At 39.3% G+C, this 16,742-nt stretch overlaps 1 protein-coding gene across 11 annotated transcripts in view; it reads left to right on the forward strand.

The window, feature by feature from the left end:
- The window catches only part of LOC124288818 (DISP complex protein LRCH3-like), a 111,567-nt gene that overhangs the window by 68,973 nt on the left and 25,852 nt on the right, over positions 1–16,742 (forward strand). For 5 of the 11 annotated variants that reach the window (XM_046725366.1, XM_046725368.1, XM_046725361.1 and 2 more), the window contains 6 exons: positions 920–964; positions 8,088–8,195; positions 10,606–10,758; positions 11,020–11,335; positions 13,167–13,319; positions 14,689–14,830. In XM_046725366.1, coding sequence (XP_046581322.1) covers positions 920–964; positions 8,088–8,195; positions 10,606–10,758; positions 11,020–11,335; positions 13,167–13,319; positions 14,689–14,830 — 917 coding nt within the window. The remainder of the gene's footprint in view (positions 1–919; positions 965–8,087; positions 8,196–10,605; positions 10,759–11,019; positions 11,336–13,166; positions 13,320–14,688; positions 14,831–16,742) is intronic. The other 6 variants (XM_046725369.1, XM_046725367.1, XM_046725364.1 and 3 more) reach the window with 6 other exon arrangements.

Below are 16,742 nucleotides of genomic sequence, written 5' to 3' on the forward strand. Positions count from 1 at the left end.
AAGTGAGTTTGTTCACCCAGGTAGGAGAGTACACTTGTGGTCTCACCTTCGGGAAGTGAGTTTGTTCACCCAGGTCAGAGAGTACACATGTGGTCTCGCCTTAGGCAAGTGAGTTTGTTCACCCAGGTAGGAGAGTACACATGTGGTTTCGCCTTAGGCAAGTGAGTTTGTTCAAAATTGCCTCTGTTCACCCAGCGGAAAATGGGTACCCAGTGGGATGAGTAATATGACTGTTAACCTTCTAGCACCTTACAGGCAGCTTGGATTATCCAGGGTAATAATGTCCATGTTTTATGTGCATAGAGCATGTCCCTGAAGCGTGGAGTTAGAGCTATATAAGTGGCCATAATATTATGGTGTGGAACAATACTCAGAAATTACTATTCACCACCATTAACAATACACATTACTTAATTTATCTGTGTGATCATACTGTTTTATTTGTATTTGTGTTCTCTTTGTGTTTCTCAATTATTGAGTCTTATGTATACAATAAGACACACCCACCGCCCGACCTGGTTGGGACACTGACAGTCATTTACCATGAATTAGTACAGAACTGAAACAGGTGGCATGAATCCCGTGTGTAATGTTTGATATTATTTTCTGTGAACTTTCTTTATATTAACAGTAATACAACAATTAACCCACTAACACAGCACTCTTGAAACTGAATGTAATTTGATCAAATATCTGCTGCTGCCCCTTGAGTGTTTGAAATGGTGTTTGTTTTAGTTACTGATATTAGTGGCTGTTACACTATTTGTTGCAAGGTAATGAACATTTTGAAATACCCAAACACTCAAGGGGTTAACAGAAATGTATGAAGCACATTAACCCTCACTGAGCTGACAGTTGCATGATGGTCTGTCTCTCTCTTGCTTCTCCGTGTCACTCAAGTTGCCATGTTTCTCATCAGGGCTAGAGTGACGTCACGGCGGAGTACAGTAGATAACATTGCCAGGTATACTATGGTAGAAAATCAATGGTTAGTGCAAGTCTGATATCCAGAATCACCTCGGGATCTCACTAGGCGCTTAATAATTAAGATGAAATTGTATTCCCAGTCAGAAAGAATTGTGATAGATTTATTGTCCTCCCCTTCCATTATTTTAATCCCCTTATACTTTGATAAATTATACCTTTGTATCAAATTACACACCTTTGATGCAGCCTAGAGATTCTGTATATCAGACAAACATTTTGAGCACTTGATGAGTCAGTGTTATGGTGAAGGAGCAGCAGGTTGTGACCGGAAAGTCTATATTGAGGTGAAGGGGCAACAGGTTGTGACAGGAGAGTTCATGTCGAGGTGGAGGGTTTACAGGTTGTTGTCAGTGCAGTTTGCTTTTAGTACAGCCTGATCTGTGGTCCACAGGATCTCCGCAGTGCCAGACAATGCCTTGCTGCTTCTGCTATCACATAGATATGTAGACATCTTGTAGTGTTTTGCTTGGCTTGAGGCAAAATATGTATCTTACGTCTTGCTCTCTCACTATCACTTTCTTGAGGGTATGTTTGCAATGGTTTTCCTGGTGAATTTCACCGGTGTACCAAGAAATCTCTGTCATCCAGTTGCAGCAGTATTTACGTTTGAAGTATTCTCAGTGTTGGCACCACAGGGGTTAAAGGATTTTTCATCGAACATGGACACAAAATATTGCAGGGGATTTAGAAAATAATAGAAACTGTTTACATGTTTAATGCAAATCATAAATAATTTTGGTATGGACCTCAGTTAAACATACAGTATAATTAATGTTCAGTTTATGGCCCAAACTGTTCAGAGAAGATATAAACTGACAGGTCACTGTATCATTTAAGAGGCAGACAGTTGCAGAGTGGTTATAGCAAATAATACTGAAAGAACAGGTTTGATTCCCAACCTGGGCACAACATGTTTCAGTTGGTGGAATATTGCTGACAGTGGAATCAAATCTCACTCACTCACTCACTCACTCACTCACTCACTCACTCACTCACTCACTCACTCACTCACTCACTCACTCACTCACTCACTCACTCCACTCACTCACTCACTCTTTCAAGTCAGTGTTGGGTATTGGGGTAGTCGAGAATATTTACAACATGTGAGGAAAGTATTCGACCCAATCTTAAACAATGCCTGACCTTATCTCCTGCCTGTGTACAGAAGGGCAGAGGTGTGGGTACCACACACAGGTGCAAGTCTGGCACCGTGTGCTGAAACTCAGCCTACATCTACTGACTGATATATCTGAGGGTGGATTGTGTGTATGGAGGAATGTTTGCTATGATGTCTGCAGCAATAGTCTATATCATGGTGGTCTGTAAATAGTCATATAGGGACCAGGCAAACCAGTGATGGATAGGGTGAACATGCTGTCAGGTCATGATGACCTAATCATTTCTGTCTCAAATTGTAACAACCTGTTCATCATATGAAGCTACCTGCAGCAAGCACTGGGACCTATTCTGTCCCGGACTTGATAGTATTTGTGTAATAGTTAATAGTTAACATTGAACATATTTGTACTATAACCTTGGTCTAACTTTATTGTAACTGTATAGTATTTCTTAGACTTTTAGTGTGCAGATAACACAGTTTGAAAATTAATACTGAAAGAACATACTGGTAAAAGATAATAGGTTTGGTTTGTCTGTTGTTTAACGCCACACTCAGCAATATTCCAGCTATGTGGCGGCAGTCTGTAAATACAGTCAAAACCCGTTGTGTCGAACTTGTCACGACCAAGGGAACAGTTTGACTTAACCAAGTGTTCGACACATCCGTCAGCATAGAAATAATGATAAATATAAGGAAATCTACAGGGACTGAGAGATAAGTTTGACACAACTGAGAATTGGTCTCAACCGAGTTCGAGACATTGGGGTTCGACTGTAGTCAATTCTGAACCAGTCAATCCAGTGATCAACAGCATGAGCCACAATCAAAACAATTCAGATACGATGACATGTGTCAACCAAGTCAGCGAGCCTGACCACCCGTTCCTGTTAGCTTCTTACGACAGCCATGGGTTGCTGAAGACCAATCCTGACCCTGATCTTCTTGGGTCTATAAATTATGTATATAATCGTTGCCCATGAATAATTTGTCCTTACTTTTACAAATGCTTTTCCTAATATTCCCCATTTCATGTGTGGTTTGTGATTAGTGTACTTCCTGAGTTTGATAAGCCATTGAAGATATATGTCTGACCTAAAGAGACGTTAAGGATTCCGAGGGGGGGTTTTGATAAGGAAGGTTGTGTTTCTTCAGATTTTGATGGAGTAGGCGAGTGGGGATAAACAATGCTTACAAATATACAAAATATATTCCAAGTCCAAGTGAAACAAAATAACATGTACACGAACAAAAGTAAGGAATAAACTAGATCTCCTACACTGATCAACTATGGAACTACAACCTGTGATGCCAAGGTTCATCATATACAGGGGCTGTGGGGTAGCCTAGTGGTCAAAGCATTCGCTAATCACACCCGACCTCGATTCCACACATGGGTACAATGTATGAAGCCCATTTCTGGTGTCCTGTGCTGTGATACTGCTGTTATATTGCTAAAAGCAGCATAAAACTAAACTCACTCACTCACTCCATCATATACAATACAAATGACAAAAATCATCAGGTGAATTGTACTTATCAGCCTTGACTTATCTGAAAGGTCATTGGGTATAATCACCATCCCACATACGAAGCTTCATGACAGAGGTAGCTAAGTGTAGATCTCTTGTGTGAGTCAGGTATGATGGAAAGCAACGAGGAGTACATCTGTTAAGAGCAGTACTAGGATGACACTGACTGAAATAGCTGTAGTCTATATTGGCTGGAAGTCAGTCAGTGGTTGAGGGGCAGTGGGAAGCCTAATGGTTAAAGCTGCTGCTCTTCACGCCGAAGACCTGGGTTCAATTCCCCACATGGGTACAATGTGTGAAGCCCATTTCTGATGTCCCTTGCTGTGATATTGCTGTAATATTGCTGAAAGCAGTGTGAGACCATACTCACTCACTCTGTTAGTGGTTGAGGCATCACACCCCAGTGTGTGAGTTATGTCCCTTAGTTGAGTCAGGATCTCCTGGTCAAGATTAAAAAATCAGATTTATCAGTATTGGAATAAGCATGACTGTCCATGGATCCATGTCAATGGTCAGATTTGTCGAGGTCTATCAGTATTGGAATAAGCATGACTGTCAGTGGGTCCATGTCAGTGGTCAGATTTGTCGAGGTCTATCAGTATTGGAATAAGCATGACTGTCAATGGGTCCATGTCAGTGGTCAGATTTGTCGAAGTCTATCACTATTGGAATAAGCATGACTGTCAGTGGGTCCATGTCAGTGGTCAGATTTGTCGAAGTCTATCAGTATTGGAATAAGCATGACTGTCAGTGGGTCCATGTCAGTGGTCAGATTTGTCGAAGTCTATCAGTATTGGAATAAGCATGACTGTCATTGAGTCCCATGTCAAAAGCCTATTGTTCAATTTTCAGAAAAATATGGCCTCTTCTAATATTAACTTAGTATGGGAGCAAACCTATAAATTCAAAATCCAACTATGGTCATGTTTCACACTTGTGTAAATCTAGCACACATGAACTTGCTCACTATGACATATTTTCATAAATTGAAAGATATTAAATGTCCCTTCAGTTAATGACACTGGAGTCAAGTCCTTCTGTGGACACTGATTTTTAGGATCCACTGAAGATGATTCTGAAAGAAACTTTTATATTATTTTATGTACATAATAAATAAACAGGTGTTGGCATATCTTGTGTTATGATTAAATTTAGTTATGTTCAAATGTGTTTTGCAGTTTAGATGCCAGACTAGAATACCAGATATATTGTTATTTCCTGTAATCACTGATCACAAGGGGGGGGGGGTTAAAGCGTTTGCTTGTCAAACCAAAGACCAGGGTTTGATTCCCAACATGGGTACAAAGTCTGAAGCCCTTATCTGGTTTCCATCGCCATGATATTGCTGGAGTGTTGCTAAAGCGGCGTAAAACTAAACTCACTCACTCACTGATCACAGCATGGTGTGTGGAGGTTCTTACCAAACCCGGTGATAACTTTCCCTCATGTGCATTTCATTTGACATTCTTGGCACCACCCAAGCTATATTAAGCTTTCACAGAGATCAACAAGCAGGAGAATTTCACCTGGTTGTGTTGGGTATCTGCGCTGAATTGGCTTTTTGATGCTGAAGGGAATAGTAGAAGCATGGTTTTATGTTTGATAAGAAATGACAAAGAGATTTATATATATTTGAAATACTTTTAATAATGAATATTAACATATTGGTGTTTATATGAATTCAAACATTACTGGGTTTAAAGGTTGATATTCAATGATGATTGGGGTTTACAACCCTCTGCCTGTCTCCTGAATACCTAAACATTCATGGCACACCTGGAAAATCTAACATGACAAATTGGATCTGGTCCCTCCCACCCCACGTGCCCAGTTTCTTAACATTTTGTCGTTATTGTCCCTTATTTCACTGTGCCACTTACAAACTGACCACAAGCCATAATAATTGGCTGTTCCACCCACACCACACCACACACACACCACACACCACCACACACCACCTAGTTTCTTTTCATAACATATGGGGGCGGTGGGGTAGCCTAGTGGTTAAAGCGTTGGCTCGTCACGCCGAAGGCCCGGGTTCGATTCCCCACATGGGCACAATGTGTTAAGCCCATTTCTGGTGTCCCCCGCCGTGATATTGCTGGAATATTGCTAAAAGCGGCGTAAAACTAAACTCAGTCAGTCAGTCATAACATATGACATTTACAAACAGATCACACATTATAATAATTGGGTGTCTCCCCAACTCCGGGCATTTCCCCCACCCCAGCAACCATGCCGATCTGCAACTTAAACATTACTCATATTTTACACAACATGTAAAGGAGAAGGAGCCTCAACAACAATATTCACCAGTAGTTCGGTCTGTGTTAAATTGCTCTGCCAGGCCTCCTTGTTGCCATGACATCCTTATATAATCAACATATGAATAAAAACCTTCAAGACAGCTGAAAGTTAAGGAGAACTTTAGAAGGAGATGATGACTCATAGCATGAAACAAGAAGGTTTTCAAATATGCAGATTTCTGGGAGCAAAGGTGTCACACATGCTCTGTGACTGGTTTATGTCTGAATGTATTGTTCAATACTGAGACTCACTAATTGTCAGTGCAGTCAGAAAGGAACAGAATAATTACATGTTTAAGTAGAAAAACAGATGTTTTCTTGGTCTGCTTATGTTTTTACAGTTGTTTCAAATCCTGTTCCACCAACAAAGAATTATATAACTTCAAAGCCCACCCCAATAACCTGGCCACTGAGACTGTGAAGTGACATGGACTATTTACAGCAGCAGCAGCAGCAACATCGTTGTTGTTGTTGAGGAGGAGGAGAAACTGTGTTTAGATGCATGACTCATGCACTAGGCTGTATCTAAAATAAGGAGGGGATGGATAGCACAGCCATCCTGTCTTTCAAGTTAACAAGCACCTGTTAAAGTAATGCTTAGCATGTTTATGGGCAGCGTTCTTTGTGGTGCAGTTATGATGTTTGGATCAGTCTTGTTATGACACTGACAGAAAGGAATTGGTAAAAGTAGGTTGTATTTTTAGCCCGGAACTGGATCTCGTTTTCTTGGACCAGTTATTTGGGCAGGTGTTTGTTATGTAGGGATGTGGCGTCAAGTTATCCCAGGGCGGAAGCTAGGACCAATCACATTGAGATATGCAGAAACTAGCGGCGTAGTATATCACAGGTATTGCTAGAGCAGATATACGTGCAGGTTTTTCCTGAATGGATAGATAGGCTTGATTTGGAGTAATCGTGATGTTTCTCTGCAATTTTATGATAGGTGAGTTGCTTAAATGCTAAGGAGATTATGCTATCTGTCTTGAAGCTGCTTATACAAGGGTCGAGATATGGTTGTGGAGTTATGCATTTTAGGCCGACATAGTTTGCTTTTTTGCAGTATGTGCTTTTTCGTGAAATCTGCATGTTGAAAGATGGGACTAGTTTAATTAGGAAAGTGATGTTTGATCATTGTCTTGTTTGAACGTGTGACATAAGGAGAGAGATGAGATCTTCTGTATTTTTATGGTACAACCATTGTCATTTTGTGCAGCATCTGAGAACTAAACCCACGAAATATGTTCTTGTTTTGAAAACCACTGTATGTTCTTACACATGATGACAATGGATTTCAGCATTAAAGTATTATATCATGTGACAAGAAATACAGGATTACGATCCTCATTAAAGCAGACCACCACAGTAGTAATAATGTCTAGTCACACAGCAGAAACCTCAGCTTCCGATATTGGAGACAGATAGTAGAGATTAAAAGAATGTTTTTTTTCTAATTGACATTGAGAGGTCCACAAGTTGTTTAACATTGTGTCCTCATTTTGAGTCATGGCACTGTGAGTGCATCATGGTAGACATAATGTTTCCCCATCAACTGTTTGGCATAGCGTTTAAGTGGTCAGTGTCAAACAGGACTAGGGAGCCATTTTCATAATGATCTCGAGCCTAACACTGTCTGTGTTAATGTGTTTTAGATAAGATAGCCTTAAAGCTAAGATCTCTTTGGGGAAATGAACCTGGATGTAATTACCTATAGCACCTGATTCCTTCCTTCTTGCTTCACTGTAACACTATGTCTCTGGGGCAGTTGTCTATGATCACACCAATCCGTGAAGATGTGGGTTAGATTTGGTCTTCAGTAACCGATGCTTGTCGTAAGAGGTGACTAACGGGATCGGGTGGTCAGGCTCGCTGACTTGGTTAACATATGTCATCGTATACCAATTGCATAGAACGATGCTCATGATTTTGATCACTGGATTGTTTGGTCCAGACTCGATTATTTTTAGACTGCCGCCATATAGCTGTAATATTGCTTAGTGCAGCATTACACAACCAACCAACCTTTGCTTCTTGCTTCAGTGTGACACTCTATCTCTAACACCTTCTTCTTCTGACTTTCTTGCCCATGCAACGTTACAGCCTGTTACCAGTGTTCAACCTGAGATTGCATGGACCTTTTTATTTCAGCTTGGGCTACCCAGCCACGTTGCATGAAGACTACTATGGTAGAACGTATGATTACGGTAGCTATGAATATAACGACCATAGCTTCTACATCTCAGACTATGGTTATAGGTCAGTGGCAACACATCACCAGCCAGTGTAGTGTAGCATGCTTTCCCAATTTGTATCTGTGTGTGCTTCTGTCGTAATAATCATGCTCTTGTCAACTTAACATTGTGTATTTTCATATTGTTCCCATTTTGTTTTTAGAAGTGTTGGTACTTTTCCAAACAAAGATGCTTGTTTGATTTTTATGTATATATATTATATTGTCTTCGTCTTTTTATGTTTCTGTGGATTGACCTTTATTTGAAGTTTTACATAACACATGATCTATAAAAAGATTTGTACCTGAAGATCTAGTCAAATAAAATTCAGAAATGAACAATATTTTTGGGTATAAACCTATGAAGGAAAACAAAGATTTATTTTCTCTGCCTCTCTTTTCTGTTTGTTTTGGGTCAAGCATTTAACTGTATTGGCTGTGATAAATCATAATGACCAATTATTAAAACAAAAACAAATAAACTAGCATGTATGTTTGGAAAGAACCAGATCATGATAGATGTGTTTCATACTACTGGTCTTACAACAAGTCTTGCCCAGTCTAGAAAAGGGGAAGTTTGGCATATTGGAAACATATTGTCTTGAGTAAGATATTTAACCCTTTCACCAAATGGTGACAGTGCTACAGTCCACCTGAAAGGGTTAAGTATGTTTATTCCTGACAGCCTCATGGTAAAGGAGCATGTAGCAATTATGAATATCTAGTGGGTGTTGAAGTAGTCTAGATACTTGTTGGGTTTAAGGTCAACCTGCATCTGGGAACAAACTTTGTGTGTGCAAAATAGAAGACATTATGCTAAATTTCCTGTCTTTCATGAAGCATTTGGATTTTAATAAGGCTTACCTTGCTCTAAACTGTCATAATTATTTAAGCTTAATGTAAATGCAAGTATGTTCCGAAACTCGTAATACAGCATTGCTGTATATAGCCCTACGCAGGTTCCAGACAATGTCCTGCTTGTAGCTTAATAAATCATACCTTGACACATTGTGATTGGTCAGGTAGTTGTGAAGGAGTTGGGCCTTTGCTTTGTTTTCAGATAATTTCACTGTGTGTAGGTGGTTTGAAATCATTGCCATTTTTTGCAGGAATCAAGGCTTTTCACAATCAATTATCATATATATTATGTAATCATTAAAATAATAAATCAAGAATTATAAAAAGTGTATTGCATGAAATTTATAGGTCATCTTGCATGCATGTTGGTACATCTCTTTACGAACATCCAAATTAAGATGAACCCAGATAGGATGTAGATATCTGTCTTTTCATTCAGTCGATCACACTCTTTGAGACTTTGTTTTATCATTCACATGTAGTCCACTGTCAAAATTATGACATTCAACGCACGTCCTTTTCCACCTATGTCCCTCTCATTCAGACATCTTTGAGACTTTGTTTTATCATTCACATGTAGTCCACTGTCAAAATGATGACATTCAACACACGTCCTTTTCCACCTATGTCCCTCTCATTCAGACACAGACAGGTGCTTGTTTCTGTAATATACACACTGTAATATACAAGTTTCTAAGAATAACATATTTTCCAGTGTACTGCAAGTATAATCAAACCAAAATATTGTTCTGAATTTTTATTCTCTTCAGATGATAATGATACATCAGTAATAACTCAGATCTTCTCAATACTTATGGGGGTGGTGGGGTAGCCTAGTGGTTAAAGCGTTGGCTCGTCACGTCGAAGACCCGGGTTCGATTCCCCACATGGGCACAATGTGTGAAGCCCATTTCTGGTGTCCCCTGCCGTGATATTGCTGGAATATTGCTAAAAGCGGCGTAAAACTAAACTCAGTCAGTCAGTCTCAATACTTATGATACATGCTGCTATGGATACCATAAGGTTTAATTTCTACTTGTTAATGACTGATAGTGTATGCAGTTGAAAAAAGACCAGCCAAGAAACCATCACTTTGCATGCTTATATATATCTTCCTCATATCATTCTGTAATTCATATAAAGATCACTTTTTATGAGTGATCATATTCTGCTGTACATCCATTTCTCTCTACTTCTGTTGTCTATAACTTTCAAGGTATTTTGAAGACATTCAGTTAAGCAACAAAGGTTTTTAAACTTTTATGTCAACTCTGTACCCAGTATGTTTAGTGTAAAAGTAAATTGTTTCACCTCATTCATACCGAAGACTTCTAATATCCAGTCTCATTCTGTCTTGAACTTTATAGGTTACATTCATGTTGAAAACTCTTATGCTCTGTTAAAGTACTTGCATTTGAACATTTTACTCTTTGATTAACAAACACCAGAACTACAAATTGTGTTAAGATATTGAATCGTATGTTTCCTTTGAGAAAAGTTTGATTGGTAATGTGGATTCTTCAATATTTGTATTGATAAGGTTATAGTTTGTACATTTGCGGTGTTAATGTATTGCAGGAAACAGCCTCTAAGTTCATCGTCCAGCTTTAAAGAGGACCGGAAAGCGCATAACAACACACAGTATCGTCGTACAACATCAGACACCGCAGCCCGACGTCTCCAGGGTAACCAGAACTCACATGTTGAGAACCTCAACTACATCAACCGCAAGTGAGTGATGGTATTGAAGTGGGGATGACCATGTGTTCACAGGTTCATATCTGTGTTTCAGTGTTTGCTGTTAACCAATCTGTGTCTTTCATGTTTCTCAAATAATATACGGGCCTAGATTTTCAAATTTCTCTTAGCGCTAAGATAGTTGTAAGTGCCATACATTAACATTAACATCAACCTATGACTATCTTAGCGTTAAGAGAGCTTTGAAAATTTGGGCCCAGTACTGTAAATGAATTTGACAATATTCTTTTACAGTGGTGTAGACGAAAACGTCAACAACTCAAGTTCCTCAACACCGATCCCATCTCCCAACCCTAGCCCCTCGGGCTCCCAGAATTCCATCCCTTCGAGCCCCTCCACGGGACCTGTCTCAGGCATCCCTTCTATCGCTAGAGTGAGGGAATCGGCCGACAAATCGACTCCCCACCAGAGCCCTGTTGTACGACGTGCCAAAGCAAGTGACAGAACGGGCGTGGCCAGTCCAACTCCCGGCCGTGGAACTACCCGTGCTGGTGGGACGACTTCAGGGTCAAGGTTACAGGGTACCACTAAGAGGAATCACAACACGTCTGTAAGTTGGAGAAAGTCCATACTGGAGGTTTAATCCTTACATGACTGGAATTAAACAATGAATGATCCACTAGCAATGAATCAGGCCTACCAAAGAAAACTTTCCCACTGTGCAGAAAAACGCAGAAAAGCCCACATTAATCATGGAAATAGCAACATAAACATAATACCTCGCTACTGAAACAGTGAAAACAGCAACTTTAAATCGCTAACACTGCATCATAAAACGAGGAGCCCGCAACTTCGATTTTGCGCCTGCGAACATGGAAGAGGAAGTCTCAACCGCATGTTGACATTTTCCAGCTTGGACAAAAGTTACATTCCTTTTTAAGTATTTCTATTGTGTTATTTGGCATTTATCATCATGATACTTGTGTGCACACTTATTTAGTTTACTTTCCATTCGAATGAAACAATTGACATCGATTATTTCGACATATTTAATACTTTTTTACGCGTGGCGATTCACGGTTGCTCGGAAATTGGAAAGAAGCCCGGATCGTAATGCGCATGCGCAGTAGAGGTCAAAGTTCGCTGATTACTATGAAAACTATGAAAATGTTGCAGTTTCATAGTTTTTCGTTGCAGTTTTTACTGTTTCAGTAGCGAGGTAATGTGTTTATGTTGCTATTTCCACGATTAATGTGCGCTTTTCTGCGTTTTTCTGCACAGTGGGAAAGTTTTCATGGTCCATGAAGATTCACAAATAATGACTGCATGGTGGTAAATCTAAGCAAATATGAGAAGAGTTAAAATACTCCATGTTGGATAAGAAAATTCAGTTTGAAGACATACACTCCTTCATTTGTCTAAATGGCAAGAGCCTTTGTTACAATATTTGTGAATCAACCTGATAGTAAACAGTCATTTAAATATGATGTCCATCATTTACAGTACAAGAATAATAATAAGTATATACCTATTTTGACTTTAATTAACCAGTCACAATCCAGTATTTACTGAAGTCATGGGAGAATAATACTTCTATTCCAGCAGCATGGAAATCAGTTTAGTAGAAACTGATATGAAATGTTTTACATGGAAATATATAATATGATGTAATTCTCCACAATGTTCATATGTCAATTGTAAATACCAAGATGATGCACATTAACTATAATATATAAGTTTTTAGTATCGACATTGAAACATTCCATTGAGAACAGGCTGCAGCACAAGTGAAGCACCCTGAAAATAACCACGTAAACAAGGCAATCAGAGTTGTCTCCCGTACCTCGGACTGATTTGTGTACAATGTATAGACAGTCACTGATGCGCCTAATACCTTATGACATAGGCTAAGAAAATAGCTACATCTGTTCAACAACCAGGGAGGTAGTCTGTAATATTATATATGACCTTAGTAACCCATGAACACTGTTTGGACAAAATGCTGTCTGTAGTCGCTATTTTCTTTCCAGTAGTCATTTTTGGCCACATGAAAAATATGCATGAGTTTCAAAATGAAATATAGAGATTAAACCGAATCAGCTAAACCAGTAACTATTTTCATGAGTGCTTCAAACAAACTTGCTGTACATATCTGTAAACATCATTGATGAAAGATGTGATTCAACTATAAATAACGTATGTAATCAAGTGTTAGCTAATGCTTCTGTTGATCCAGGAAGTTTAGCCTGGCATATTAATTTGCAGTGTGGTGGCCAAAGGGAGATAACTCCCAGAACCTGAAGATGACTGCAGTACTTGGTCTAGAGTTTATGTACATCATGCATTTGCCAATTTGTTCAGTCTATTCTTACCTGGTCATGCAGCTGACCTGATATTAACACTTGTAAATACAATCTTCACACAATGGTGATGTTTTCCAGGAAGAAGAGTTCAAGCAGAAGCACCAGGCCATGAAGAACCAGCACAGCCAGGAGTCCCACAACCTCAAGAAGAAGCTGGAGGACTCCAAGCTGAAGACCATCCAAAAAGACGCGGTGCATAACTATGTGTCCAAGGTTTCCGCAGCACGCTCGGTACACACTCTCTCACTGCACTCACAGGGCAGGGGCTGTTTGGGAGACATGGGCTAGAATTTTACGCAGGCCTTCTATATCATTTTAACCCTGGGATCCCAAATCCATAGGATTAGGGTTGTGATAGATATACTTTGAAATATGTTTTTACTTCCAATCCTTGAATAAAGTCAATAGAATTAATGTCTGCATTAAATCTGTCCATTCATTGAATATGTCATGGTTCAATCGTATATGTGTCACAGAAGTACTTTATTCAGAAACTATGACAGTAGCCTGGCGTTGTTGATATTTTGAGATAGCGATCCTTCTTAGCTGTAATCTTAATGTAGGTAAGTAGATTGTGGTGTTTATCACATTTCTCTGTGAAATAAACAAGAAGTTGTCTTCCATAAAGCTATATGCTTCATTTGTTGAATAGCATAGATTCTGCAAAATTTCAAAAGAATATTACCACGTTGGATATTCTAAACAACTGTGATCATTTGTCATTCTGAACATGTATTTGTTGGAGTAAGTACAAAGAAGTTTTTGGAGTTGTTTTGTATGAAGAATATTTCAGTTGGTCATCTGTCACTAGCGTGTGTCTGTCCTTATTGTGGATGAAAATGAAAATATGTCTGTTCATTGGGACATTTTGTAGATCATAAAACTGGAAACTAGTGGCAGAACCTGAGGTGGTTGTGAGAATCTTTTTCAGACATTAAGGATTGAATCAGCTTGTTGGCAAGGGAGGTCTTGTGCTGTTTATAAATCAAACTGACGTCTGCCCAGTGATTTCTTATTTCCTCCCTTTCTACATCTTCTCCCACTTCACATTTACTCACTGTTGGTCTTCAAGTTTGTACTGATTTCAGTTTCTAGTTAAAGTATCACCATCTCTTTATTTCCATGTTCATTTGAATCCTGTTGTTACAGTTGTCTCCCCTTTCAGTCTGTTTCCTAGCAACTACTATTGTAAAGTCTAAATGTGTTACTATCACTGCATGCCTCACCACTATCAACTGTTATGGAAAACATGTCTAATATGATATTATTTGCACAATTATTTGTCATTTTCATGCGGTTAAGGACAAGGTATGATAAATAATGTATAAATGTGGTTATTGACTGTTCAGAATTTTAAATAAAAATAGCCCATGCTGCAACAGTAGCCACAGCTGGAATGTAAAAGTTCACTGTAAAAGTTTTAGAATCTTTTCACTGCGTAAAATATGAGTACAAATCATTAAAATTGTTTCATTATCGAAGTTGAAACAATCTCCATTAATCTGCCTCTAAAATGTTTAATGTGTGTACATTCGATCCATCTGAATTTGATCCTTAACTATGTAAGAATGATATTATAAGACTGATTTGTCTGTTACAGAGAGGTGACGTTGAGGAACGGAAACGCTCAATGACACCTCGCAACACAAACGTGGGCACAACACGAGGTACGCGATCTGGTAAGTGTCTGAATGGACAAACAGACAGACACCCCAAATCCAGAGACACACACTCAGGACCAGGTATGTCAGCCAATAAGGCACCACCGGGTTGTGGATCCTACTGTCCTGCTGACTGCTTCTGTCCTGCTGCTGCTACTTTACTGACAACTAGCTTCAATCTTTGAGTGAACCTCACATGGATGAATGTTAGACGGGAATGCCACCAGACTCTCTCTTTCTGTCTGTTTTCTTATATTCACAGAGTTTGAAAGCTTTAACTCTGCAGAAAGGTTTTATCAATGAATAGATTTTGAGGTATTATTCGAAATTAAGACATCTAATGATGTTGCACAAGACTCCTTAAGCTTATTAATTGTTAATGAAACATTAGACTATATGCCTTGATTTGGAATACTAACTTTGAGACAAGTACATGTGAAACCCACACAGTGAGGTACTGTTTGAATTCACAGTATAGAAGAATATATTGAAGTTAAGACTGAATATCTACAGATAGGTTTAGATACATATATACTGACTTAATTCTTGGATGAACAGGTAAGACTAAATGATACTTATGCAGTTTCATTATATGTTATCAATACAACATCTTATATAATTATTATCATAAATGATTGAAATATACTATATGTACTCTCCTGTTCCGTAGATTAAGCCTGGTCTTGCTTTTTGCAGTGTCTCGGCATGACAGATTTCTGGTTGTCTTAATGACCTTGCATTATTCATAGAATGCCAACCCTTTTTAACCACCCATTATATATCCATAACCATGTCTATAGCCCTCATTACCCACAAGTGGTTGCAGCATGTTGCAAGATACGAGTGACCATGGTTTAATGTGTCTGGTTGCAATAATAGTCTTCTGTCTTTACACTTTGAGATTTGACTGACTGACTGAGTTTGGTTTTACGCCGCTTTTAGCAATATTCCAGCAACATCACGGCGGGGGACACCAGAAATGGGCTTCACACATCGCACCCATGTGGGGATTCGAACCCGGGTCTTCGGCGTGACGAGCCAACGCTTTAACCATTAGGCTACCCAACCGCCCCTTTGAGATTTGAGGTATCTCAGTGGTTAATGTGTCAGTTTGTCATGGTGAAACCAGGTTGAATCACAAAATGGGTATGGCGTTTCCTTCCATTGTTCCTCCTTTGTGAATGGGAAACTCTCAAATCAACATCACACTGTCACAATCCTGTAAGATAGGGAGTGACTGAGCGAGAAGGGTTTTTGTATTCTGTAGGCCCAGGTTTTATCCCCTACATGGTTACAATGTGTGAAGCCCTTTTCTTATATCCTCCGCCATGATATCACTAGAATATTGCTAAAAGCAACAGACACCATACTCAGTACAGTGTTGTCTCACATTGTTACATTTTCACCTGGGAGGAAGATATGAAGGGTTAGATGTCATGTGACTTGGGTGGAGTGGGGGTGATATTATCTTGTTTCTGAGATGTCCATTTCTTTCATGAAGGGTTAGATGTCATGTGACTGGGTGGAGGGGTGATATTATCTTGTTTCTAAGATGTCAAATTTCTTGGGTCATGTTTAGGGCATGTTGAGATGTGATGAATGGTGACTGGGTGGAGTGGGGGTGATATTATCTTGTTTCTAAGATGTCCATTTCTTGGTCATGAAAGGGTTCATGTGACTGGGTGTGACTGGATGTGGAGTGAAGGGGGTAAACATACATTTCAGAGATGTCCATTTCTTATAATTGGTGTTGAAGGGTTATTAACAAAGATAAGATTTACTGGGTGGAGTGGGGGTGATATTATCTTGTTTCTAAGATGTCCATTTCCTTCATGAAAACTGGGTCAAGAGTTCTGGGGCCGGCAGGTTGTAGACTTCTATGTGCTGAATCAAAATGATTTGTAATGTTTAGGGCATGTTGATATTTGTTGCTACGATCATGGTCAGTCATTCATCATAACAGATTTTGTACCCAATGTATTCTGTACTAACT

This window comes from Haliotis rubra, unplaced genomic scaffold (assembly GCF_003918875.1).
Source record: "Haliotis rubra isolate DU_JTF1 unplaced genomic scaffold, ASM391887v1 Scf426, whole genome shotgun sequence".
NCBI classification, from domain to species: domain Eukaryota; kingdom Metazoa; phylum Mollusca; class Gastropoda; order Lepetellida; family Haliotidae; genus Haliotis; species Haliotis rubra.